General features: G+C 39.6%; 1 protein-coding gene and 2 pseudogenes across 1 annotated transcript; all 3 read right to left on the bottom strand.

The window, feature by feature from the left end:
* Window positions 1-4060: 4060 nt before the first annotated feature.
* On the bottom strand, window positions 4061-4981 carry LOC133013916 (free fatty acid receptor 2-like; annotated as a pseudogene).
* A 12538-nt stretch (window positions 4982-17519) lies between these two features.
* On the bottom strand, window positions 17520-18373 carry LOC133013915 (free fatty acid receptor 3-like; annotated as a pseudogene).
* Window positions 18374-21542: 3169 nt separating this feature from the next.
* Window positions 21543-22463, bottom strand: LOC133013914 (free fatty acid receptor 2-like). The gene has a single exon (XM_061080998.1). The coding sequence runs from the start codon at window positions 22461-22463 to the stop codon at window positions 21543-21545; it is 921 nt and encodes a 306-aa protein (XP_060936981.1).
* Between the last annotated feature and the right edge of the window lie 4589 nt (window positions 22464-27052).

Here is a 27052-nt window from a genome sequence, read left to right as displayed (position 1 = left end):
AGAGTGGCTGGCCTGCGTTAAAGGAAACACAAGCTACTGTGTCAAGGGCGCAAATGATTTGAATTCCCATTCAAAAATAGAGAAAATAATAAAATAATAACATTTGGAATTTTGCATATTGTTGAGCCCGGTCCTCGCCCGGACCAAGGTTCAAATGGGAAAGGTTAATAATTCAGACAAGTTCCATGTTCAAAAGTTTCACAGTATAAGTTTATTGCATAAGAACAATTATCATATACTTACAGAATTCTGGGGTTCTGCCGGACACGTCACCAGGAAGAAGCCCCGTTTTATCCTAAGTCCACAGTATATATAATCAGACATTCACCTCAAATTGTATTTCACTTATCAGAATGTCACAAGTTCATGGTTACCAGTCGGTTGCTATGTCTGGTTCCTGTTACGTTGCCCTTTCTGTGGTTGTGCCCTGTGTCTGACCCTACATCTGAGTCAAAAAGATGACACCTTATTCTAAGAAAAAACAGTTGTAGCTAAGCTTATTCTAAGTATTGTCTGGGTATCAAGTTCCTGTTTCCATCCTTCTGGCTCACAGTTCGTCTGAGGAGCCAACGGTAGAAAACATGTTGTTTTCAGTTAACCAGTTCACAGTCAACTTTGTATTATGCAATATTGATTATAAAGACTATACAGCTGATATTATTCATAGGATATAGGTAAAACATAGTCATAAGATAAAGAACAAAACATAGATATCTCAACAATATGCAAATATAATGTCTATACATTGTTTTTCAAAAGCAACACAGTCACTTTCAACATGATCATATCACACTTCAGATGTTTTAAGACATTGTTTTATAAAGATAAATAAATGTGAAATTTAAGCTTGCATTAAAACAACCTCTGAAGCATATGGTACTTCTTGCTGGGTAGGATTGGCTCCAGGATAAGCGGTAGAGGTAATAGATGGATAATGAATGGAATAATATACATGACAATAATAACATTTAAGCTGGAAAGTGTCTTTTAACCTGGGTTAGAGCCTGTGCCCTGAAAGATTGCTTCCAGCATCTTTCTCAAAGATACTGCCAGTTGAGGACCTGTGAGGCGTCTATTGCTCAAACTAGAGACTCTAATATACACTCCTGATCAAAATCTTAAGACCAGTTAAAAAATTGCATGAATTTGCATTTTGCACTGTTGGATCTAAGGAAGGTTCTAAGTAGAGCTTCAAAATGCAAAAAGAAGAAATGGGAACAAGAGACCAAAAGTTGTGAGCAGGCAATTTATTGAAAACAACAATTTAACTCAAATAGGCTGTTCATCAGCTGATCAAAAGTTTAAGACCACAGCCTTTAAAAGCCAAAATCTGTGCAAAAATTTGGATTCCATGTCATTTCCTGTCAAGTAATCACACTGTGAAGATCTCTTGATGGCAAAGGCAAAAAAGCTCACCGTCTTTGAACGTGGTAGGATTGTTGAACTGCATAAACAAGGCCTCTCACAACGTGCCATCGCTGCTGAGGCTGGACGCAGTAAGACATAGGGATGAGCGAGTACAGCATTATCTGTATCTGTTAACCATATGAATTATCCGTATCCGTATCCGGAGTGGGCGGGGCCTAACCCGGAAGTGGGTGTGGTTTAACCAGGAAGTGGGCTGGTTCAACATAACTTTCTTTTTTAACTTTGAAATTTTTTTATGATTTTTTTATTTTTTATTTTTTTTAAATTTATTTCCACACCAGGTGTGTGTGTGTGTGTGTGTGTGTGAGTGAGATGCTAGGGACGTTCACTGTCTCCCGGAGAAATGAACACTCTGTGTTTTTAGTATAGAAAGACGTGAATTATATTCGTTCACAAGTCATACAGACTGGTTTTGTTATTTTCACCTTACATTAACACTTAAAGTTTAGTGCAGTGTAATTGTTTGCCGTGATAATTAAATGCCAGTGTGATAATAAATGACAATTTCAAACCATACAAACTGTCATGTTGTACTGTATTTAATAGAGGTTTACTTTACTGTAAAGTAAGTGTAAATGTAAAGTGAAAACAACAAAACCAGTCACCATGACCCGTGAACAAATACAATTCACGTCTTTCCATACTAAAAACACAGAGCGTTCACTTCTCCGGGAGACAGTGAACGTCCCTCACATCTGCAGCGCTCCTCTACTGAGCCAATGCAGTTCTCGTGAAAAATTTTCCAAAGACTCGTACCCGAAGACCCAGTCGGGAAATTAACGAATCATTTCTGCTTCCTTGACTGAGCCTATGGAACAGTCCCGATGCGCAGTGAACCTGAGTGACTGAGAGACAGAGAGCTGTTCTGTGAGTGAGTGAGCAGAGCCGTGTGTGACGGGAGGAGCGCTGTGACGCTGTGTGAGGATTTTCATTCAGTCCGAGCACAGATAATGACTCCGATTACTCGTATAATAATCGTACTCTGCAAAAGTGCTTTATCCGTACCGGATACTCGTTTCAGCCGAGTATCCGGCTCATCTCTAGTAAGACAGTCATTTTGCATTTCTTAAAAGATCCTCAGGGTTATGGAACAAAAAAATCAAGTGGTAGACCCAAAAAAATCTCACCGGCGCTGAGCCGGAGGTACCGAATGGCTGTCCGTCAAGACACGGGACGATCCTCGTCCCAAATTAAGGCCATTACTGGTGTTGACTGCAGCCCAATAACCATCAGACGGCATCTGCGAAGGAAGGGCTTCAAAAACAAGAAACGTCTTCAAAGGCCACGTCTCCTTCAACGCCACAAAATTGCCCGTTTAGACTTTGCAAGGGAGCACCAAACATAGGACATTCAAAGGTGGAAGAAAGTTTTATTCTCTGATGAGAAGAAATGTAACCTTGATGGTCCTGATGGCTTCCAACGTTACTGGCATGACAAGGAGATGCCACCTGAGATGTTTTCTACGCGGCACAGTGGAGGGGGCGCCATCATGATCTGGGGTGCTTTTTCCTTCAATGGAACAATGGAGCTCCAGGTTGTGCAGTGGCGTCAAACAGCAGCTGGCTATGTGGAGATGTTGCAGCGGGCATCCCTCATGACTGAGGGCCCTCGTCTGTGTGGTAACGACTGGGTTTTTCAACAGGACAACGCTCCAATTCACAATGCCCGTCTGACCAAGAGTTTTTTCCAGGAGAATAACATCACTCTTTTGGAACATCCTGCGTGTTCCCCTGATCTTAATCCAATTGAGAACATTTGGGGATGGATGGCAAGGGAAGTTTACAAAAATGGACTTCAGTTCCAGACAGTGGATTCCCTTCGTGAGGCCATCTTCAACACTTGGCGCAACATTCGCACTAGCCTTTTGGAAACACTTGCATCAAGCATGCCAAAACGAATTTTTGAAGTGATCAACAATAATTTTGACACTTTAATTTCTGTTTTAGGAGGTTTTTTTTTTTTTTTTTAACTGTGGTCTTAAACTTTTGATCAGCTGATGAACAGCCTAGTTCAGTTAAATTGTTGTTTTCAATAAATTGCCTGCTCACAACTTTTGGGCTCTTGTTGTTTTTGCATTTTGAAACTCTACTTAAAACCTTCCTAAGATTCAACAGTGCAAAATGCAAATTCATGGAATTTTTTAACTGGTCTTAAGATTTTGATCAGGAGTGTACTTGTCTTTTTGCTGAGTTGTGCAACCCCCCCCCCACTTCTCCTTCTACTCTGGTTAGAGCCTGTTGTGCTGTTCTCTGAAGGGAAGAGAGTAGTTCACACCGTTGTAGGACATTTTCAGTTTCCTCTCAATTTCTTACATGAAATAGCCATCATTTCTAAGAACAAGAATAGACTGGCAAATAAAATGTCTCTGCATTCTTTTTTTTAAAGGGTCTACATTTTTTTTCAAAAGCAACAGTCACTTTCAACAGGATCAGATCACACTTCATATTTTTTAAGACATTGTTTTATAAAGACAAATAAATGTGAAATTTAAGCTGCATTAAAACAACTTCTGAAGCATATGGTATTTCTTGCTGGGTAGGATTGGCTCCAGGATAAGCGGTAGAGCTCATAGATGGATAACGAATGGAATAATATACATGACAATAATAACATTAAAGCTGGAAAGTGTCTTTTATCCTGGGTTAGAGCCTGTGCCCTGATTTTGTAACTGTGAAACAGTGACTTTACGTTTCCTGAAAATTTACTTTTTACTGTTGCAGTGGAAGCTAGAGGAAGAAAAGTAGAAGATGATGGGATCGATGCAGGTGTTGAAGGTGCTAAGCAGCAAAACGTAGTACCTCCATTCTGGGCTCTTACCCTCAATGAAACCCACTACATGAGAGATATTGTATGGTAGCACGCAAATGAGGAACACGGCCAGAGTCCCCAAGGCCATACCGATGGCTTTCTGCTTCTGCATGCGAGATATCCTGGGGCGGCTGTACACGATCAAGATGCATTGCACATAGCAGTAAACACAAATTACAAGAGGTACAAGGCAGAAGACAATGAAAAGCTCCAAACGTATCGGGAGGACGACATCCAGCTGCTTCTCCATAAAGTTCTCATAGCAAGCATGGGCCTGGCCATCAGGGGTTTCGCTGGCTAGGGATGGGTGGTGCTGGGTGATGATAGTTATACTGCAGTGTGCTGAGGAGATTAGTCAAATGACTGCACTCATCACTACTGCAGACACAGGTTTGTGCAGCCGATGATAGGTGATAGGGAAGGCGAGAGCAATGTAGCGAACCAGACTGACAGCCATCAGCAACAAGGAGCTGGTGTAGATGGTGGAGAACAAGGTGAAGGCGGTGAGGGTGCACAGGAACTGGGGCAGATTCCACTTCATGTCTGAATCCGCCTCGTACATCTTGAGAGGAAGGATGAGCAAGAAGAGCAGGTCGGAGACGGTCAGATTGAGTAGCAGGATGTCTGTTGGATTTGCCTTGACATGGATCTTGACACTGAAGGCATAGAGAGCCAGGAGGTTGGCTGGGAAGCCAATCACGAGGGTTATTATGTACACCGCGAGAATCACCTCGCTGCTCACCATGGTCTGCGGACCTGAACCAAAGGAAGTGAACAAACATCGATCAGAATGTAGGAATGATAGGCTGCATATAAAAATGTACAATACTTTACTTCTGATTAAAACTGGTACGTTTCTCAGCTGCAAAACATGGTGTCTTTCAGGAGTGGACGGTGTTGACGTTTGTTCCTAGCTGCGTTTAAAAGGTTATTCACTATGAACACATACTTCTTGCAGGCAGACTGGATAAAGTTATGAGATGGGCTGGCGTGACTGGAGCTAGATGGTAAACATGGTATGTTCAGTTGAAGTAAATAAATGCAAAAAAGGGTTAACTCTGGTGTTGTTTGCAGAACTTGAAAGGTTCCCTGTATATCTGCAAGCAAACCGTTGGTGATAATCTCACTCAAGTAATACAGAAAAATTTAAAAACAAATGAGCCACGCTCTCAATCTCAGACTCCAAACCCCAGATGTGGAAAGGTTATGTTCATAAGGTAAACATATATCTACTTAAATAAGAGAAGACGTTTTAGAAATGTTAAGGCTTCAAGGAAGAAACACATAGAGTTGTATGTTTTGTTTTCCGTTGAGGTGCCTCTAGCTTTCAAAGATGAGCTGATATCAAATGATTTCCACAAAGAGGTGAGTCGCACTTAAAATAAGATATGAAACAGAATCATCAGCTGAGTAAGCAGTCGTTTGAGGTCGAGCTGTTTTACTGAAAAACTAAAAACGCCACAACAGAAAACAATGGAAAAGTAATTACGAATCATCATTTCAAACAATTTCTGTAGATAATTTATGACTAATCAATTTTATAGTGTCACATGTGTGACTATTATCAAAATTACTGCAATATAAGATAATGCTTAATAAGAAATATGTAAATAATTAAGAGTTTGCATTTCACTCAGAAAATAAGATGCAACTTATCGTCAAACATCCTGATTTCCAAGATGTGGGTTTAACCTTGAATTGACCATAAGTGTCATATTATTTTAACTTTATTAAAATCCCTCTAGATTATTTAACAATACCTTTTGAATAAAGAGATAAAGACACAGTGCAATATTCACATGTAGGCTCAACTATAAGGGTTCAAGCAACTAAATTTGGAATCCTGTGTGGTAGTGATGTCAGTAGAGGGTCACATGTAGAAATGTTTTGTGTTGTTTGCAGAACTTGCAAGGTTTCCTGTATATCTGCAAGCAAACCGTTAGTGATAATCTCACCCAAGTATTTAGTCACTGTATGTTAATATACTACAAATCTAGGAATCAAATCTCTTATCTTTTATTATCATTTTTATTTTCGACACAAGAATGAATAAGTTAATAAAGTAAAGTAATAATAAGGAGTAAAGTAATTATAAGTAATACAGACAAATTTCAAAATATTTGAGCCACGCTCTCAATCTCAGATTCCACACCCCAGATGTGGAAAGGTTATGTTCATAAGGTAAACATATATCTACTTACCTAAGAGAAGACGTTTTAGAAATGTTAAGGCTTCAAGGAAGAAACAAATAGAGTTGTATGTATTGTTTTCCGTTGCTGTGCCTCTAGCTTTCAAAGATGAGCTGATATCAAATGATTTCCGCAAAGAGGTGAGTCGCTCTTAAAAATAGATATGAAACAGAGACGTCATCTGAGTAAGCAGTCGTTTGATGTGGCCTAGAGTCAAATTTATTTGACCGTATATGGAGCCACGAGTTGGTTAATCTTTAACAAAATCCAAAACAGCAGGTTCATTTTGACTTACCTACGTGTTACTAAAGAACCTCCTCCCACTACATTAACTCTAAACATGATAATTAGGTTTAGATTTCAGCAGGCCATGGGTCTGCATTTATTCTTATTTACACCTACAAGATAAATTAAGATAAACGGATTATTTTTCCACATAGAGAATCGATTTAGGACATCCCTCTCTGCAGTTCCATGTCATTTGAGACATCTGAGGGTTTAGGACAATACACACACAACATATCCCACAATATCCTTCCGCCTCCAGTAGATTTGATTCTCCAAATCAGCTCTGCATTGAGGAATAAATTAAGATTACAGTAACTTAATTGCAAATTCACTTTTTACTGATAACATTACATCAAACAATTAACGTATGGCTACATATTTACGTCTTTCTGTATAAGTAGTAAATAGTTATAGAGTTGGTAATGTTTCGATGTTTTCGCAATACGTCTCAAAGCTAAAGAAGGGACATAAGCGTCCCTCATAAAACGTTACATAACTTGTGTCCCTCGGCTTTCTTTGCATTCTTTCCCTTCACTTTTTGTCCTGCCACCTGGAGCCTCTTCAGCACCGACTGAAGGGCATCTTCATTCTTCACCAAGTCCATCTGTTCTCTCTCCGCCCAGAACTCCTCCACCTGGTCCAGGTAAGCCTCAAGAAAACCCAAGGTCATCAGCAAAGTTTCCCATAATCTTGCGTCCCGGTCGACTTTGCCTTAGATCCTTATTGCTGTTGTCGTCGTCATACTCAAAAGCTACACAGTTCATAAGACAAATATGTAGTTGTATCAGCATCTCTCACAGCATTGTTAGTTGTTTGTGAGTTAATGTTCCCAGGTCAATTTCTTTTTTTTTTAATTTGAACTTCTTTTTATTTCCTTTTGTCAAATACAGTCATACAGTACATCGTTTTTAACATGAAATTGGGTATCACGGGTTCAAGTCTTAGGTTACTGGGGTTAACTGTCCATGTATGTCTCGGGTCCAAGCCATCATGATCCAAATATATCAAAATCAAGTTACCGATTAACAATGTCCTCAGACACAATACATTTCACATAACATTTAATCTAGACATTATTCTGAAATAGTATGACCTGCATATGTCCATTGCTTAAAAGGGGAAACAAAGGGAAAACAAAAGCAATATATATACACTCCTGATCAAAATCTTAAGACCAGTTAAAAAATTGCATGAATTTGCATTTTGCACTGTTGAATCTTAGGAAGGTTCTAAGTAGAGTTTCAAAATGCAAAAAGAAGAAATGGGAACAAGAGCCCAAAAGTTGTGAGAAGGCAATTTATTGAAAACAACAATTTAACTGAAGTAGGCTGTTCATCAGCTGATCAAAAGTTTAAGACCACAGCTCAAAAAAAACCTCCTAAAACAGAAATTAAAGTGTCAAAAACTGACTCAGTAATGAGTAGCTTCACCATTATTGTTGATCACTTCAAAAATTCGTTTTGGCATGCTTGATGCAAGTGTTTCCAAAAGGCTAGTGCGAATGTTGCGCCAAGTGGTGAAGATGGCTTCACGAAGGGCATCCACTGTCTGGAACTGAAGTCCATTTTTGTAAACTTCCCTTGCCATCCATCCCCAAATGTTCTCATTGGATTAAGATCAGGGGAACACGCAGGGTGGTCCAAAAGAGTGATGTTATTCTCCTGGAAAAAAGTCTTGGTCAGACGACATTGTGAATTGGAGCGTTGTCCTGCTGAAAAACCCAGTCGTTACCACACAGACGAGGGCCCTCAGTCATGAGGGATGCCCGCTGCAACATCTCCACATAGCCAGCTGCTGTTTGACTCCCCTGCACAACCTGGAGCTCTATTGTTCCATTGAAGGAAAAAGCACCCCAGATCATGATGGCGCCCCCTCCACTGTGCCGCGTAGAAAACATCTCAGGTGGCATCTCCTTGTCATGCCAGTAACGTTGGAAGCCATCAGGACCATCAAGGTTAAACTTTTTCTCGTCAGAGAATAAAACTTTCTTCCACCTTTGAATGTCCCATGTTTGGTGCTCCCTTGCAAAGTCTAAACGGGCAATTTTGTGGCGTTGAAGGAGACGTGGCCTTTGAAGCGTTTCTTGTTCTTGAAGCCCTTCCTTCGCAGATGCCGTCTGATGGTTATTGGGCTGCAGTCAGCACCAGTAATGGCCTTAATTTGGGACGGGGATCGTCCCGTGTCTTGACGGACAGCCATTCAGAACCTCCGGCTCAGCGCCGGTGAGATTTTTTTGGGTCTACCACTTGATTTTTTTGTTCCATAACCCTGAGGATATTTTAAGAAATGAAAAATGACTGTCTTACTGCGTCCAACCTCAGCAGCGATGGCACGTTGTGAGAGGCCTTTTTTATGCAGTTCAACAATCCTACCACGTTCAAAGACGGTGAGCTGTTTTGCTTTTGCCATCAAGAGATCTTCACAGTGTGATTACTTGACAGATTTTGGCTTTTAAAGGCTGTGGTCATAAACTTTTGATCAGCTGATGAACAGCCTATTTGAGTTAAATTGTTGTTTTCAATAAATTGCCTGCTCACAACTTTTGGTCTCTTGTTCCCATTTCTTCTTTTTGCATTTTGAAGCTCTACTTAGAACCTTCCTAAGATCCAACAGTGCAAAATGCTAATTCATGCAATTTTTTAACTGGTGTTAAGATTTTGATCAGGAGTGTATATATATATATTTTGCTCATATCAGATGGAAATGTAGAGCAATCGGGGACCAGTTGTTTTTAAAAACCTCTGTTTTCAGTTGTAATAGTGCAGTCAAGTATTCCATCCTGTACATATCTTGAATTCTACCCCTCCATTGGGTTATTGTGGGGGGCTGTGGCTTCAGCCAGGAGGCTGTTATTAGTTTATTTGCTATTAAAAGAAGGACTCTCAGAAGTTTTGTCTGGCTATTTTCTTCAAGGTTATCAGACAGTATCCCTAAAATGAAGTGTGATGGTTCTAATGGTATGTCTATAAATAAACAAGTTTTTTTTTCATTTTGTATTTTTTGCCAGTATTCTGATAGCTTTGGACATTCCCAAAATATGTGTGTATGGTCTCCCACCTTGCCACAACCCCTCCAACATTGTTCTGATGTGATGCTCCATTTGGATGTTATAAGTGGAGTTCTGAAGTATCTCATTTTAAGCTTCCATCCAAATTCCTTCCAGTTAGGACAACTGGTTACTCTGTGTCCCTGTTCGAATGATTTTTCCCATTGTTCATCAGAAATTGTTATTTTCATCTCTAGTTCCCATTTTTCTTTAATATCCAAATTATTCTCCTTTAGTTCTTCCTGCAATATCCTGTATAAATGTGATATGAACTTTGCTTTCACTGTTCCTTGAATTGCCGATATGAAGAAGTGTTCCATTTTGGATGGTGGTGAGCAGAGCTTTTCCCATTCTTGATGTGTATAATAAATAATGTCTTATTTGTAAATATCTGTAGAAGTCTTTGGTTAGTAACTCATACTTATCTTTAAGCTGTTCAAATGACTTCAGTACACCTCTCTCGAACAACTGGTCCAATACTACTATTCCCATCTCTCTCCATCGTTCAAAACACCTGTCCAGTCTACACTCAAAAAAATAATTCATTGGGTGAACGTAATTGTATCTTGCCACTTATATTCCATCTAAACAAATCAAGTTATATCAGTCTATCTTGATTGTGTTACTTGAACACCACAGATGTGTGGGTTGAATGTCATTTGAATATGTTCATTCAACTTATGTGCTTTTAATTGAGTTAAAATGTTTGTAGCTACTTAGTGTAGTTTAATTCATTTACGTTTAGTTTACATTGGTCAAACACTTTAGTGCAACACAATTCAGTCTTGTTGAAGATGGATGGCCACCATGAGGTCGAATTTTTCTTCCAGCTGCCCCACCTTTGCCTCCAAAGATCTCCATCATGCGTGAAGAGTGCCAGTCAAGCTCAGCAAAGAATGTTGTTACACCTTTGCTCAGGGTGTAACAAGAACCACAGACAGCCACAAAGTTCTGTAGTTACAGTCTTTATTCTAGTCAGAATAACTACAAACAAAACCTCCACATGCCCCTGTGGAGGTAAACCCGGTGAATGAGAGAGAGACAGAGACCAGTCTGCAGGGCTCCCAAGTAGTGGTTCCACAGGTGTGCCTCATTCCCACTGATCATCGGTGTGACTCCGCCCACAGGAGCCTGAAAACACAGCCAAGCAGAGGAGACAACTCCAGGGTTGTCACAATGTAGATAGCAGAGGTACAGTTGATATGCGCATGAACTCTTTATCGATCTGAAAAACATCAACAATGCACTTGTTACTCACCTAATTCAAAAATTACAACAATATACAACATAGGAAGGATGAACAATTAATCACTAGCTGGTTGATCACTATATTCTATCAATGTCAATGAGGAGAAAAACTGTTCCACACTATTATATTTGATTTGTCATTATCTTTTGTACTCCGTGTGTGCGCGGTCTGGGGGCATATGTAAAACCACATGACATGTACCTTGTTCTGAGTGAACAGAGCTGGCCATCTGCTTTTGAAGTCGGCAACCAAGGGCTCTCCTTGAAGAACTTCTTGCCTTCTATATGAGAAGGTCTTCTCCATTTTCTCTGTCACCAGAGGGCCATTGTTTCTCTTCTTTATCTCCGAAAGCAGTGCAACTCTCTCGTTTTCCAGAGTTTCAGTGGTTTCACCTTTTGGATGCTGCGGACAGTAATTGACTTCTGCCCTTCTGGGCTTTTTCACATTCAACGCTGCCTGACGTTTGTCTTGGGACTTGTTCTTCAGTGAATTTATCGTCACCTCATAACATCCCAGGCCTCTAAGTTTGGTCCGGAAGTTGGCCATTTTATACTTGAGGCTGATCTTCCACCCGTAACTAGAGATGAGCCGGATACTCGGCTGAAACGAGTATCCGGTACGGATAAAGCACTTTTGCCGACTACGAGTATAATACGAGTAATCGCAGTCATTATCTGTGCTCGGACTGAATGAAAATCCTCACACAGCGTCACAGCGCTCCTCCCCTTCACACACGGCTCTGCTCACTCACTCACAGAACAGCTCTCTGTCGTTCAGTCACTCAGGTTCACTGCGCATCGGGACTGTTCCATAGGCTCAGTCAAGGAAGCAGAAATGATTGTTAATTTCCCGACTGGGTCTTCGGGTACGAGTCTTGATGAGTGAGATGCGAGGGACGTTCACTGTCTCCCGGAGAAATGAACACTCTGTGTTTTTTAGTATAGAAAGACATGAATTATATTTGTTCACAAGTCAATATGACTGGTTTTGTTATTTTCACTTTACATTTACACTTACTTTACAGTAAAGTAAACCTCTATTAAATACAGTACAACATGACAGTTTGTATGGTTTGAAATTGTCATTTATTATCAGACTGGCATTTAATTATCACGCCAAACAATTACACTGCACTAAACTTTAAGTGTTAATGTAAAGTGAAAATAACAAAACCAGTCTGTATGACTTGTGAACGAATATAATTCACGATTTTCTATACTAAAAACACAGAGTGTTCATTTCTCCGGGAGACAGTGAACGTCCCTCGCATCTCACTCACTCACACACACACTCACACACACACACACACACACACACACATCTGGTGTGGAAATAAATAAAAAAAAAATAAAAATAAAAAAATCATAAAATAATTTCAAAGTTAAAAAAGAAAGTTACGTTGAACCAGCCCACTTCCGGGTTAAATCACACCCACTTCCGGGTTAGACCCCGCCCACTCCGAGTACGGATACGGATAATTCATATGGTTAACAGATACAGATAATGCTGTACTCGCTCATCCCTACCCGTAACAGCCATTGAAGATGGGATGCTTTTTCACAAGTGCTTCCGCTACATCGTTCAGATCATTGTCAGTTGGGTAGGCTTTGAATTTAATAATTCCTTCTGCCAGTCCTTCTAGAATGAGGGATTTCAGTTTCGGTGAGGGGCTCAAAAGAGTTCCACTAGAACTGCAATCAGCATTGGCCTTTTCTAGTTGCAGTTCAGCCTCATATCTAAAACTAGGGACAGTGAAGACACTTGGCCAAACTGAGAGCCTTGGAGATCCTGATGAACCTGAAGATGAGGCGGGGTCTGTGTTATCCAAGTTAACAGAGGAGATTGATAAGGCATCTGGTGAGCTTTGGACTGCGAGAGGTTGACGTGTCATTGCCTCAGCTTCTGTAGAACTTTGCAAGTTTAAGTATACAAGTATACAACCTTTAAAGTTGCTTTGTTATCTATTTCTGAGATTTCTGACAGGTTTATGAAGTCATTTCAAAAATCAGCATCTTGATATTGCAGACGAAAATCTTGTTGTAATCCAAAACTTGTCTTTATTGTCTGGCACAATTCCTCTATGGAGTCCGGTGTCCCTGCTGGCAGAATTAGCTTCCTGGCATCATCTTCACCAAGGATAATCCTCATTCTTACAGTGTGGGCCATTGTGTAAACCTAAACAATAAACAACAAAAACACTGGTTGAATATTTCACAATAAAAAAATCAGAGGCACTTATAATAATTTATAATTAGTAGTGGTAATGTGTGGGTATGTGTATATACATGGTCTAAGGAACATCTGTTTGATACTTTATATTATTAGTTTTTATAGTATATAATTTACAATAGATTCCACTTTGTGCTGATATTTTTTTTAATGTTTTTTAATCAAAACTAGGATCTTATGTGATATGTAGTACTCCGCTTTACAGGTATTCTGATTTAACCTTACTCTCACTAACAAGTTAAAAAATTACCTCTACTGCAGGGAAATCTTAAAAAGCATTATTTCAAGTACCATTTGATTTGTAACTGAGCACTGAGGAACAGGTAAGTCACAAGGATGACGACAACTGTCAGGCTTTTTTAAAGCTGGGCAGATATTATCAGCCATTAAGGCAAGCTGTAAACAAGTTCAAAACACAAGTGCCCAATTACTGATTTTACAACTTACTATGCCAAGTGTTGTGGGAGGAAAATACTTACAAACATTATTCCCGTTTTCCCTGTAAGTGAATGTATCTCTTCAGAGTAACCAGACGCAGGCCTCCCACTGAATAGGCAGCTAATGGGTAGTCATCAAGTAGTTCCCCATGCTCAATCAGAGACACCTCCCTCACATGTGACGTGTCAAGTTCAAAAGCTCTAAAGTGTTCTCTATACCAAGTGGTGAACTTTTTCACAATAAAATGTATCTTGCCTTGCAAAACACAAATCTGCAGAATTTCAGCAAACTCGGGTAGACCAAATAATTGCCCATGGACAACAATCATTCCTTTGTTGTAGTTCATACCATTGTATGACACACTTTTTGTAATATGCACATCAGCCTCATCTGGTAGTCTTTGCTTAATAGCAAGCGCAATGTCACTTTGCAAAACATCAATTGGTACTGATGACACACTAGTTACCTCCAAAGGTGTCCTATGGTCAAAAGAGTGCAAGTCAGAGGCAATTGTGAGCTGATGTTTTCTGGCAAGTATGAGAGGTATGTTTCTAAAACAGTTGGTATGGCGAGCAATCTGTTTAAAGGAACTATGTTTCGCCTCAAATCTCAAGAGGCCCAAATGGGCGAATCAAAACAGGGTAGTGCTCCAAATAATGATGTTTAGGGAGAAGACGGTTGTTTGGAAAAAGCTCTTGGTATCTCTGGCGATGTTCACTGATTTTGCACTCAAGATATGAAATCGACTCATCAGAGTGGACAGGGGCTACAGAAAGCTCCAGTTTGTCCTTGAGATCCAAAATAACATGCCATGCAGGTTCATCCTCTGGAACAAGTGAACCAATAATCAGAGGCAACAATCGAAGCAGACACCAATTTTCGTGTGCATTTCCACCAATGTTTTTTTTTGCTGAGAAAGTCTGTGGTATTGCGTGAGGCCGACTGGTTCTATCCCCCCATCTGTACTCGAAATTTTGAATCAAATTGTTAAGTTTTTCTAAGGTGAAATATTTCTTAGAGATCAAAAGACAAAAACAATGAGCAAGCTCCACAGGTACTACGCCCTCCAATAGATCATGTGCTACATCTGGAGGGTAGCCTGCTGTGACATGAAAATGGGTGAGATTCTTACCCAAAATGCAATCCCGTTTAACTCCACAGCACGAACTTGCTGTTTCGAGTGCAGTCTTCACATGGGCTTCATGAAGTTCCCGTGTTCTACGCTCAAAATATCCAGCAGTAAATGACTGGATTTCTGCTTTCTTGGCTGTGCAAAATCTACAGATATATGCAGCGGAAAAACTTTCTACAAAATCTGCCAGCCCATGGGCTCCTAGGTTGTCAGCTATTACGCTATTCACAGTCTCTTTGATAAACTCGTTCAACTGACTGATGAACGCACCATGTTGCTCCAAAAAGACCAGATCTTTCAAAAGTGGAGCCAACACTTCATCATATCCAAATGTCCTCAAATCTTCACTTTTACAAAGAACAGCCAAATAAATTGATGAGAGAGCAGAATGAGAGCCAGGAGGCAAATTGTCCAAGACCCATTATACTCCACAAAGCTTGTGCTTTTTGCGTGAGGTCCCAAGAGGATTACAAACCTCAAAATCGTCAATATAAAGTTCGATGGAAATTCTCAACTCCTCAACAGCTACAAAGCAATTTTTTATATAAAGTTCACCATCTCGAAAGACCTGTAAACCCGCTGATCTCCATGCAAATCCTCTCTATTTTCTTGAGCTATATGTCCTTCAATTACTTTATCCAGTAATTTATTGTATTCAGTATTTCCTGCTTAGACTGTAATAAAGGGATGTACTGAAATTATCTCCTTTGGCCTACAAATAAATATTCAATAGGCTCTACAACCCTAAAATGTAGCTTGTAGTATTGTTTTCTTTTATAAGAAGTGGCAAGAGGGCAGCACTTTCCCAAAAGTTTAGCTACAGGGTTAGAAACACACAAAGAATTGGCAAGTTCTTCAATAACAGCCTGACCAATATGGAGGTTATGACTTTTGAAAAATTCTGTAACTGTACGCTTTGTGACAGGCACACTAGCTGAACTTAACAAAAAATGCAACTCTTCCAATAACTCATCTACGCCTTTTGCTGGAATTTGAAATATATTTTCCAGTCTTAATAATATTACTGCTATTTTTCGGTGAATTAGTTCGGGCAATTCAACAACACCATCATCATTTTCTGTCACTGACTCAGTTTCAACATCACCATATGATACATCAGCAGAACAGCCAGCTCTCACATTATCAGAGGTATCTGACACTTGCAATGGGTGCACAAATGCAACTACACTGTTTTTAAATCTTTAAGTGTGTGTGGATGATGCTTTCTCTTTTGTGTGTATAAAATGTGCTGTAAATATTTGTCTTGAAAGGGCAACCAAGAAACACACAACTAACAGTCTCGTTACTTCGAAGATGTGTTCCAATATGAACAAAAAAATCTCTCTCTATGGAGAGGTCACTACATTCACATAACTCGCATTTAAAAGTTACAGAACTGGAAGCTGTCTGTGTATCATCAGATATACAGGATAACTAAGAGAAAAATATATTTTCTGTCTATAACTTGTTATTGTTCCACTATCTTGTACTTGGCCTATCTCTGTGCTGAAGAAAATGCCTTGTGGCTTTATTTCTGACTTTTTTTTTTTGGTGGTATATTCTACATGTGTGCCTACAGAAATCATGCGTGCAGAAGAGTGGCTGGCCTGCGTTAAAGGAAACACAAGCTACTGTGTCAAGGGCGCAAATGATTTGAATTCCCATTCAAAAATAGAGAAAATAGTAAAATAATAACATTTGGAATTTTGCATATTGTTGAGTCCGGTCCTCGCCCGGACCGGCGTCGTGTTTGTGAATTCAAGGTTCAAATGGGAAAGGTTAATAATTCAGACAAGTTCCACGTTCAAAAGTTTCACACTAATAAGTTTATTGTATAAGAACAATTATCATATACTTACAGAATTCTTGGTCTCTGCCGGACACGTCACCAGGAAGAAGCCCCGTTTTATCCTAAGTCCACAGTATATATAATCAGACCCAGGGCGCGGCACAGAGGAGGTTCCCTTTTGAGGAGACCCCGTTATTGGTCTAAGGTATGCTGCTTCCTAAATGTGCAGCTATGCAGATTTGTTCACCTCACATTCACCTCAAATTGTATTTCACTTATCAGAATGTCACAAGTTCATGTGCATGGTTACCAGTTGGTTGCTATGTCTGGTTCCTGTTACGTTGCCCTTTCTGTGGTTGTAACCTGTGATTGACCCTACATCTGAGTCAAAAAGATGACACCTTATTCTAAGAAAAAACAGTTGTAGCTAAGCTTATTCTAAGTATTGTCTGGGTATCAAGTTCCTGTTTCCATCCTTCTGGCTCACAGTTCGTCTGAGGAGCCAACGGTAGAAAACATGTTGTTTTCAGTTAACCAGTTAACAGTCAACTTTGTATTATGCAATATTGATTATAAAGACTATACAGCTGATATTATTCATAGGATATAGGTAAAACATAGTCAGAAGATAAAGAACAAAACATAGATATCTCAACAATATGCAAATATAATGTCTATACATTGTTTTTCAAAAGCAACACAGTCAATTTCAACAGGATCATATCACACTTCAGATGTTTTAAGACATTGTTTTATAAAGATAAATAAATGTGAAATTTAAGCTTGCATTAAAACAACCTCAGAAGCATATGGTACTTATTGCTGGGTAGGATTGGCTCCAGGATAAGCGGTAGAGCTAATAAATGGATAACGAATGGAATAATATACATGACAATAATAACATTAAAGCTGGAAAGTGTCTTTTACCCTGGGTTAGAGCCTGTGCCCTGATTTTGTAACTCTGAAACAGTGAGTGTATGTTTCCTGAAAATTGACTTTTTACTGTTGCAGTGGAAGCTAGAGGAAGAAAAGTAGAAGATGATGGGATCGATGCAGGTGTTGAAGGTGCTAAGCATCAAAACATAGTACCTCCATTCTCGGCTCTTACCCTCAATGAAACCCACTACATGAGAGATATTGTATGGTAGCACGCAAATGAGGAACACGGCCAGAGTCCCCAAGGCCATACCGATGGCTTTCTGCTTCTGCATGCGAGATATCCTGGGGCGGCTGTACACGATCAAGATGCATTGCACATAGCAGTAAACACAAATTACAAGAGGTACAAGGCAGAGAACAATGAAAAGCTCCAAACGTATCGGGAGGACGCTAGAGATGGGTGGTTCAGGGCGATGGCAGGTATACTGCATTGTGCAAAGGAGATCAGCCAAATGACTGCACCCATCACTACTGCATACACAGGTTTGTGCAGCCGATGATAGGTGATAGGGAAGGCGAGTGCAACGTAGCGAACCAGACTGACAGCCATCAGCAACAAGGAGCTGGTGTAGATGGTGGAGAATAAGATGAAGGCGGTGAGGGTGCACAGGAACTGGGGCAGATTCCACTTCATGTCTAAATCTGCCTCATACATCTTCAGAGGAAGGATGAGCAAGAAGAGCAGGTCGGAGACGGTCAGATTGAGTAGCAGAATGTCTGTTGGATTTGCCTTGACATGGATCTTGACACTGAAGGCATAGAGAGCCAGGAGGTTGGCTGGGAAGCCAATCACGAAGGTTATTATGTACACCGCGAGAATCACCTCGCTGTTCACCATGGTCTACGGACCTGAACCAAAGGAAGTGAACAAACATCAATCAAGTTGTAGGAATGATAGGCTGCATTTACAAATATACAATACTTTACTACTGATTTAAACTGAAACTAAATCTGCCTCATATGGGGGCTACCAATTTGGCTTTTTACCTCACTTTTGACGGCAAAGTCTGCGCAGTGGTGATTGTGGTCAAGAGCAGCGGTATCGAAGTTCTGCCGACACAGATGTTCTACTAGTTGCGAATCAATAATGCGTTTAAATCCAATTCACCACAAAAAGTTGAACAAACACTTGAACAAACCTCATCTGTGAGCAAAATCGAACCGATGTGTACTTTGACTTTTAGCTTGGTTAACCCACCAGGTGACAATCGAGATGATTTGGCTTCACTTCTGGGAGCTGTCATGTCGTACATTTAACAGACTAATGAGACTATAGTATGTAGTAACAACCATCATTGCATTTAAAATGTTATACCCTATGAACACCTACTTCCTGAATATATATTGCAAATCTAGAAATTAAAGGTCTATCTTTAAGTACCATTTCCTTTTTTTAATACAAGAATGAATGAATTAAACAAACATCATAAAAAATCTGCAAAATAAATGAGCCAAGCTGTAAGTCTCAGACTCCAAACACCAAATATGGACAAAAAATGGTTGATAAGGTAAAAAAAAATCGACTTACCTAATAAACGATGTTGTAAAATGTTGAACTCTATGTTTTTTACTTGCTGTGCCTCCTGCTTTCAAAGATGAGCTGATATAAGCAGTACCTGCAAAGCTGTACTCTTCTGTTCCTATGCTAATGTATGCAAAACAAACAGTTCATTTTGACTTTCACACGTGTTAATAAAGAACCTCCTTCCATTACATAAACTCTAACATTGATAATAAGGTTTTGATTTCATCAGGCCATGGTTATGCATTTATACTTATTTACACTTACGCAATAATTTTAAATACACTGATTATTTTCCACATAGAGAATCGATTAAGGACATCCCTCTTTGCAGTTCCATGTCATCAATATTGGTTTCACTTCCTGTTAGCACTGTCTACATTAGCATCAGTTTCACTGCTACAGGGAATAAACAAGGCCGACTCAAACAGTTCTGAGCATGTAATTCAAGTCAAAACTGCTCTAAGGCTGCAACTACTACAAGGAGCTTATTGTATGAAGCAGCAGCAGAAGATGTCCTTTTTCTATTACATTTAATTTAGATGACGCTTTTATCCAAAATGACTTAAAATAAGTGCATTCAACCATGAGGGTACAAACCCAGAACAACAAGAATCCAGAAAGTACAATTTCTTCAAAAAAGCAAAACTACAAAGTGCCATTTAAGTGCTACTCAATTGTCAGTTTAAAATTGTATTCAAGGTATATTTGGAAGAGGTGTGTTTTTAGGTTGCGGCGGAAGATGTGTAAACTTTCATCTATCCGGATGTCCATGGGGATCTCATTCTACCATTTAGGCGCCAGGACAGCAAACAGTCGTGATTTTGATGAGTGTTTAGCTTGCAGTGAGGGAGCAACAAGCCAATTGGCAGAAGCAGAGCGGAATGAACGGGCTTAAGTGTAATGTTTGACCATTTCCTGGATGTAGACTGGACCCGATCCGTTCACAGAACAGTACGCAAGTACTAATGTTTTGAAACGGACGCGGGCAGCCACCGGTAACCAGTGAAGGGATCGGAGTAGTGTGAGTCCTCAGATCAGCAGGTCATGTAGTGCACATGAATGCAATACACTTGTGCAGTATAAGGTTTCATCACGCAGTGCTTTCCATTGTTCAATTACTGTGTCTGTTCTTAAATCTTACCGATGTGCTTGATGTGCTGTTTGAAGTCCAGTGAAGTCGTCTTGCTAGTTTTGTGGCTCCTGTGTTTGTGTTTCTGCTGTGCGTTGCAGCTCTTTTGCTGAAGTTCTTAGGCAGGCGCTCGCGTCGCTGCCTTTTGGAAGGTTTTAGCAGTTCCCTCCAGTCAAGCCTGCGTGAAGGTTGGTGGAGCTTGGATTGGGAGGAGGCTTCCCTGGTGAGGTGAGCTGCAAGCTGCACCTCTCCTCCATTGAAGTTGAGCAGACAGAGAGATGGGCTCCTTTCTGAGAGTTGAGTAAAAAGAGGAGGAAGGGAGGAAGAACTGGGCTTATATCGGCCAAGTGACCTCATGGGTCATGGGCCCAGAGTTACCTATAGTATTTGAAGCTTGTGTCCCCGGTCAGTTTTCACACCTCAGTGTGACGTTGAAGCACCCTGGGAGACTGAGTTCTGGAGACTCTGGTTTGTCTCCAGAACAAAGAACGTACGGCCAGGGTTTGACTCAACATGTAAGCCGGACTGTAGTACACAAATACCAGGTCCCAACAGTCAACTAAATCAGTTTGAATTCCTCCTTGAATATTACAACTATGTCGGTTCATGAGAAACAAATAATAAAGCCAAAAATAAACTGCTGTCACACATATTTCAGTCATTATCCCAAAGCTTTATTCATAATAATTGTTAGAGAGGCTGTTGGAATAATCCCTCGATATAGTCTCAATAAACATACATATTATCAAACTCACACAATAAGCTTCAAATATACTAGATAACTTAGAGAAAAAAATAATCTTTTCATGTAAAAATAGTTATTGCTCCACTATCTTGTATTTGGCATATCTGTGTGCTGAAGAAAATGCCTTTGTGGCTTTATTTCTGACTTTTGTTTTTTGATGCAGGTATATTTTACATGTGTGCCTACAGAAAGCATGCGTGCGGAAGAGTGACCGGCCCGCGTTAAAGTAAACACAAGCTACTGTGTCAAGGGCTCAAATGATTTGAATTCCCATTCAAAAATAGAGAAAATAGTAAAATAATAACATTTGGACTTTTGCATATGCAAATAAAATGTCTCTGCATTCTTTTTTTTAAAGGGTCTACATTTTTTTTCAAAAGCAACACAGTCACTTTCAACAGGATCAGATCACACTTCATATTTTTTAAGACATTGTTTTATAAAGACAAATAAATGTGAAATTTAAGCTTGCATTAAAACAACTTCTGAAGCATATGGTATTTCTTGCTGGGTAGAATTGGCTCCAGGATAAGTGGTAGAGGTTATGGATGGATAATGAATGGAATGATATAAAGGAAAATAATAACATTAAAGCTGAACAGTGTCTTTTATCCTGTGTTAGAGCTTGTGCCCTGATTTTGTAACTCTGAAACAGTGAGTTTATGTTTCCTGAAAATTGACTTTTTACTGTTGCAGTGGAAGCTAGAGGAAGAAAAGTAGAAGATGATGGGATCGATGCAGGTGTTGAAGGTGCTAAGCAGCAAAACATAGTACCTCCATTCTGGGCTCTTACCCTCAATGAAACCCACTACATGAGAGATATTGTATGGTAGCACGCAAATGAGGAACACGGCCAGAGTCCCCAAGGCCATACCGATGGCTTTCTGCTTCTGCATGCGGGATATCCTGGGGCGGCTGTACACGATCAAGATGCATTGCACATAGCAGTAAACACAAATTACAAGAGGTACAAGGCAGAAGACAATGAAAAGCTCCAAACGTATCGGGAGGACGACATCCAGCTGCTTCTCCGTAAAGTTCTCATAGCAAGCATGGGCCTGGTCATCAGGGGTTTTGCTGGCTAGAGATGGGTGGTACTGGGTGATGATAGTTATACTGCAGTGTGCTGAGGAGATCAGCCAAATGACTGCACTCATCACTACTGCATACACAGGTTTGTGCAGCTGATGATAGCTGATAGGGAAGGCGAGTGCAATGTAGCGAACCAGACTGACAGCCATCAGCAACAAGGAGCTGGTGTAGATGGTGGAGAAGAAGATGAAGGCGGTGAGGGAGCACAGGAACTGGGGCAGATTCCACTTCATGTCTGAATCGGCCTCGTACATCTTAAGAGGAAGGATCATCAAGAAGAGCAGGTCGGAGACGGTCAGATTGAGTAGCAGGATGTCTGTTGGATTTGCCTTGACATGGATCTTGACACTGAAGGCATAGAGAGCCAGGAGGTTGGCTGGGAAGCCAATCACGAAGGTTATTATGTACACCGAGAGAATCACCTCACTGCTCACCATGGTCAATGGACCTGAACCAAAGGAAGTGAACAAACATCAATCAGAATGTAGGAATGAAAGGCTGCATATACAAAATGTACAATACTTTACTTCTGACTTAAACTGAAGGGCTATTTGTAAGTTTCTCAGCTGCAAAACATTATGTCTGGCCAGGAGTGGACGGTGTTGACGTTTGTTCCTAGCTGCGTTTAAAAGGTTATTCACTATGAACAGCTACTTCTTGCAGGCAGACTGGATAAAGTTATGAGACGGGCTGGCGTGAATGGAGCTAGATGGTTAACATGGTATGTTTAGTTGAAGTAAATAAATGCAAAAAAAGGGTTAACTCTGGTGTTGTTTGCAGAACTTGAAAGATTTCTTGTATATCTGCAAGCAAACCGTTGGTGATAATCTCACTCAAGTAATACGGAAAAATTTAAAAACAAATGAGCCACGCTCTCAATCTCAGACTCTACACCCCAGATGTGGAAAGGTTATGTTCATAAGGTAAACATATATCTACTTAAATAAGAGAAGACGTTTTAAAAATGTTAAGGCTTCAAGGAAGAAACAAATAGAGTTGTATGTTTTGTTTTCCGTTGAGGTGCCTCTAGCTTTCAAAGATGAGCTGATATCAAATGACTTCCGCAAAGAGGTGAGTCCCACTTAAAAAAAAGATATGAAACAGAAAATTCATCTGAGTAAGCAGTCATTTGAGGTCGAGCTGTTTTACTGAAAAACTAAGAACGCCACAACAGAAAACAATGGAAAAGTAATTACGAATCATCATTTCAAACAATTTGTGTAGATAATTTATGACTAATCAATTTTATAGTGTCACATGTGTGACTATTATCAAAATTACTGCAATATAAGAGAATGCTTATTAAGAAATATGTAAATAATTAAGAGTTTGCATTTCACTCAGAAAATAAGATGCAATTTACCGTCAAACATCCTGATTCCCAACATGTGGGTTTAACCCTGAATTGACCGATAAGTGTAATATTATTTTAACTTTATTAAAATCCCCCTTGATTATTTAACAATACCTTTTGAATAGAGAGATAAAGGCACAGTGCAATATTCACATGTAGGCTCAACTATAAAGGTTCAAGCAACGTAATTTGGAATCCTTTGTGGTAGTGAGGTCAGAAGAGGGTCACATGTAGAAATGTATTGTGTTGTTTGCAGAACTTGCAAGGTTTCCTGTATATCTGCAAGCAAACCGTTGATGATAATCTCACCCAAGTATTTAGTCACTGTGTCACACCGCGGTGAGATCATGTCTTGTTTTGTGTTTTTTGTCTCGTCATTTCCGGTTTTATTTTGAAAAGTAACTCTCCTCTCGTTTCAGGTCACGTGCCCTTCCTCATGTGTCACCGGTCTGATCGTCTCCCCTGATTCCTGATTGTGTCCACCTGTTCCCTTTTCCCCCATGTGTTCATATAGTCTGCGTCTCCCTTTGTCTTGTGCCAGTGTGTCGTCTTTTGTCGTCATTCCAGCCCGTGCCATAGATACAAGAGTCATAGTCTTAGTTTTGCTTAGCCTCATGCTTATAGTTTTACCTCAGTTGAGTGATTATTCTTTGTAGCCTTTTTTGTTTCAGTGTTTAGTCTTAGTTAGGTTTATAGAATGAAGCTTTGTTTTTCCTCCCTTTGGAGCGCTTTTGTTTAATTGTTATTTTTGTATTGCAGTATTAAGATAGCGTTTTCCTCCTTTTTGGAGCGACTTTATTTTTGTACCATAGTTTACTCTGTGTGGAGGTGTAAATAAAACATTCTCCTAACACATCAGCTCTGCGTCTGAGTCCTGCCTTTCGCCCGGCCTGACACACTGTATATTAATATACTACAAATCTAAGAATCAAATCTCTATCTTTTATTATCATTTTTATTTTCTACACAAGAATGAATAAGTTAATAAACATTGTGTAATTAATACAGAAAAATGTTCAAACAAATGAGCCACGCTCTCAATCTCAGACTCCACACCCAAGATGTGGAAAGGTTATGTTCATAAGGTAATCATATATCTACTTACCTAAGAGAAGATGTTTTAGAAATGTTAAGGCTTCAAGGAAGTAACAAATAGAGTTGTATGTTTTGTTTTCCGTTGAGGTGCCTCTAGCTTTCAAAGATGAGCTGATATCAAATGATTTCCGCAAAGAGGTGAGTCGCCGTAAAAAAATATATGAAACAGAATCATCCGCTGAGTAAGCAGTCGTTTGAGGTCGAGCTGTTTTACCGAAAAACTAAAAACGCCACAACAGAAAACTATGGAAAAGTAATTACGGATCATCATTTCAAACAATTTGTGTAGAGAATTCATGACTAATCAATTTTATAGTGTCACATGTTTGACTATTATCAAAATTACTGCAATATATGAGTACGCTTAATAAGAAATATGTAAATAATTAAGAGTTTGCATTTCACCCATAAAATAAGATGCAACTTACCGTTAAACATCCTGATTCCCAACATATGGGTTTAAAATTGAATTGACCGATAAGTGTCACATTATTTTAACTTTATTAAATTCCCTCTTGATTATTTAACAAAACCTTTTGAATAAAGAGATAAAGACACAGTGCAATAGTCTCATGTAGGCTCAATTATAAAGGTTCAAGCAACTAAATTTGGAATCCTGTGTTGTAGTGAGGTCAGTAGAAGGTCACCAGTAGAAATGTATTGTGTTGTTTACAGAACTTGGTTTCCTGTATATCTGCAAGCAAACCGTTATTGATAATCTCACCCAAGTATTTAGTCACTGTATGTGAATATGCTACAAATCTAGGAATTAAATCTCTATCTTTTATTAGAATTTTTTTATTTTCCACACAAGAATGAATAAGTTAATAAATATCATGAAAGAACTACAGAAAAATGTTTAAACAAATGAGCCACGCTCTTAATCTCAGACTCCAAACCCCAGATGTGGAAAGGTTATGTTCATAAGGTAAACATATATCTACTTACCGAAGAGAAGATGCTTTAGAAATGTAAAGGCTTCAAGGAAGAAACAAATAGAATTGTATGTATTGTTTTCCGTTGCTGTGACCCTAGCTTTCAAAGATGAGCTGATATCAACTGATTTCCGCAAAGAGGTGAGTCGCACTTTAGAAAAAGATAAGAAACAGAGACGTCATCTGTGTAAGCAGAAGCTTGATGTGGCCCAGAGTCAAATTTATTTGACCATATATGGAGCCACGAGTTGGTTAATCTTTAACAATATGCAAAACAGCAGGTTCATTTTGACTTACCTGCGTGTTACTAAAGAATCTCCTCCCACTAAATTAACTCTTAACATGATAATTAGGTTTGGATTTCAACAGGCCATGGGTCTGCATTTATTCTTATTTACACCTACGAGATAAATTAAGATAAACAGATTATTTTTCCACTGCTCTTAGGGTGCAAATTCTACAAGGAGCTCATTGTATGGAGCAGCAGCAGCAGAAGATGTCCTCAGATCGGCAGGTCATGTATTTCCCATCTATGCAATACACTTGTGCAGTAAAAGGTTTATTCACCCAGTGCTCTCCATTGTTCAGTTACTGTGTCTGTTCTTAAATCTTACATGATGTCAGATGGAGTTTATGTTTTCATGTGTTTAGAGGCTTCTCTTCTGTCTTGTTGTAAAAGTAGAGATTTAAACTAGTAATTGAAAAACTCACTGAGAAATCACTCCCACCATGAGGCCTGTTTAACAGATCCAGAGCTTTATATCTAACTGGGATCTTCCTCAGCAGGTTATTGTCTTACTACTTATACAGAAAGTCATGAATATGTAGCCAAATGTAGATTGTTTGATGATATGTTATCAGTAAAAAGGTACAATGGGAATCTACTGAGGATTGCTGATTGTCTGTGGTTCTGGTGCAATTCACCAAATCAGCTCTGCATTTAGGAATAAATGAAGATTACATCAGTAACTTAGTTGCAAATTCACTTTTTACTGATTACATTACATCAAACAATTTACATTTGGCTACATATTTATGAGTTTCTGTATAAGTAGTAAATAGTTATGAACCGAGTTGGTAATGTGTAGATTTTTCTTTTGCACAATATGTCTCCAAGCTAAAGAAGGAGCCCGGGCGTCCCTCATAAAACGTTTCATAACTTTCTTTGCATTCTCTCCCTTCATTTTTTGTCCTGCCACCTGGATCCTCTTCAGCACCGACTGAAGGGCATCTTCATTCTTCACCAAGTCCATCTGTTCTCTCTCCGCCCAGATCTCCTCCACCCGGTCCAGGTAAACCTCATGAAAACCCAAGGTCATCAGCAAAGTTTGCAATAATCTTGCGTCCCGGTCGACTTTGCCTCAGAACCTGTTGTTGCTGTTGCCGTCGTCATACTCAAAAGCTTCACAGTTCATAAGACAAAGCTGCAGTTGTATCAGCATCTCTCACAGCATTGTTAGTTGTTTGTGAGTTAATGTTCCCAGGTCATTTTCAGATTAACGTTTTGAGTGGTTGGCTGAGGAAATTTACACATCTCTGATTTGTGCCGCAGGGTTGTATAAATCAAAACACATGTTGTTATTAATGGATTTTATTGTGGTTGGTTTGATTACTGTGTCCAGAAGCTCTCATGACGACCTCT

Source organism: Limanda limanda, chromosome 11 (genome assembly GCF_963576545.1).
Source record: "Limanda limanda chromosome 11, fLimLim1.1, whole genome shotgun sequence".
Lineage (NCBI taxonomy): Eukaryota > Metazoa > Chordata > Actinopteri > Pleuronectiformes > Pleuronectidae > Limanda > Limanda limanda.
Note: the sequence above shows the minus strand (reverse complement) of the source record. Positions and strands in the feature narration are given on the sequence as shown.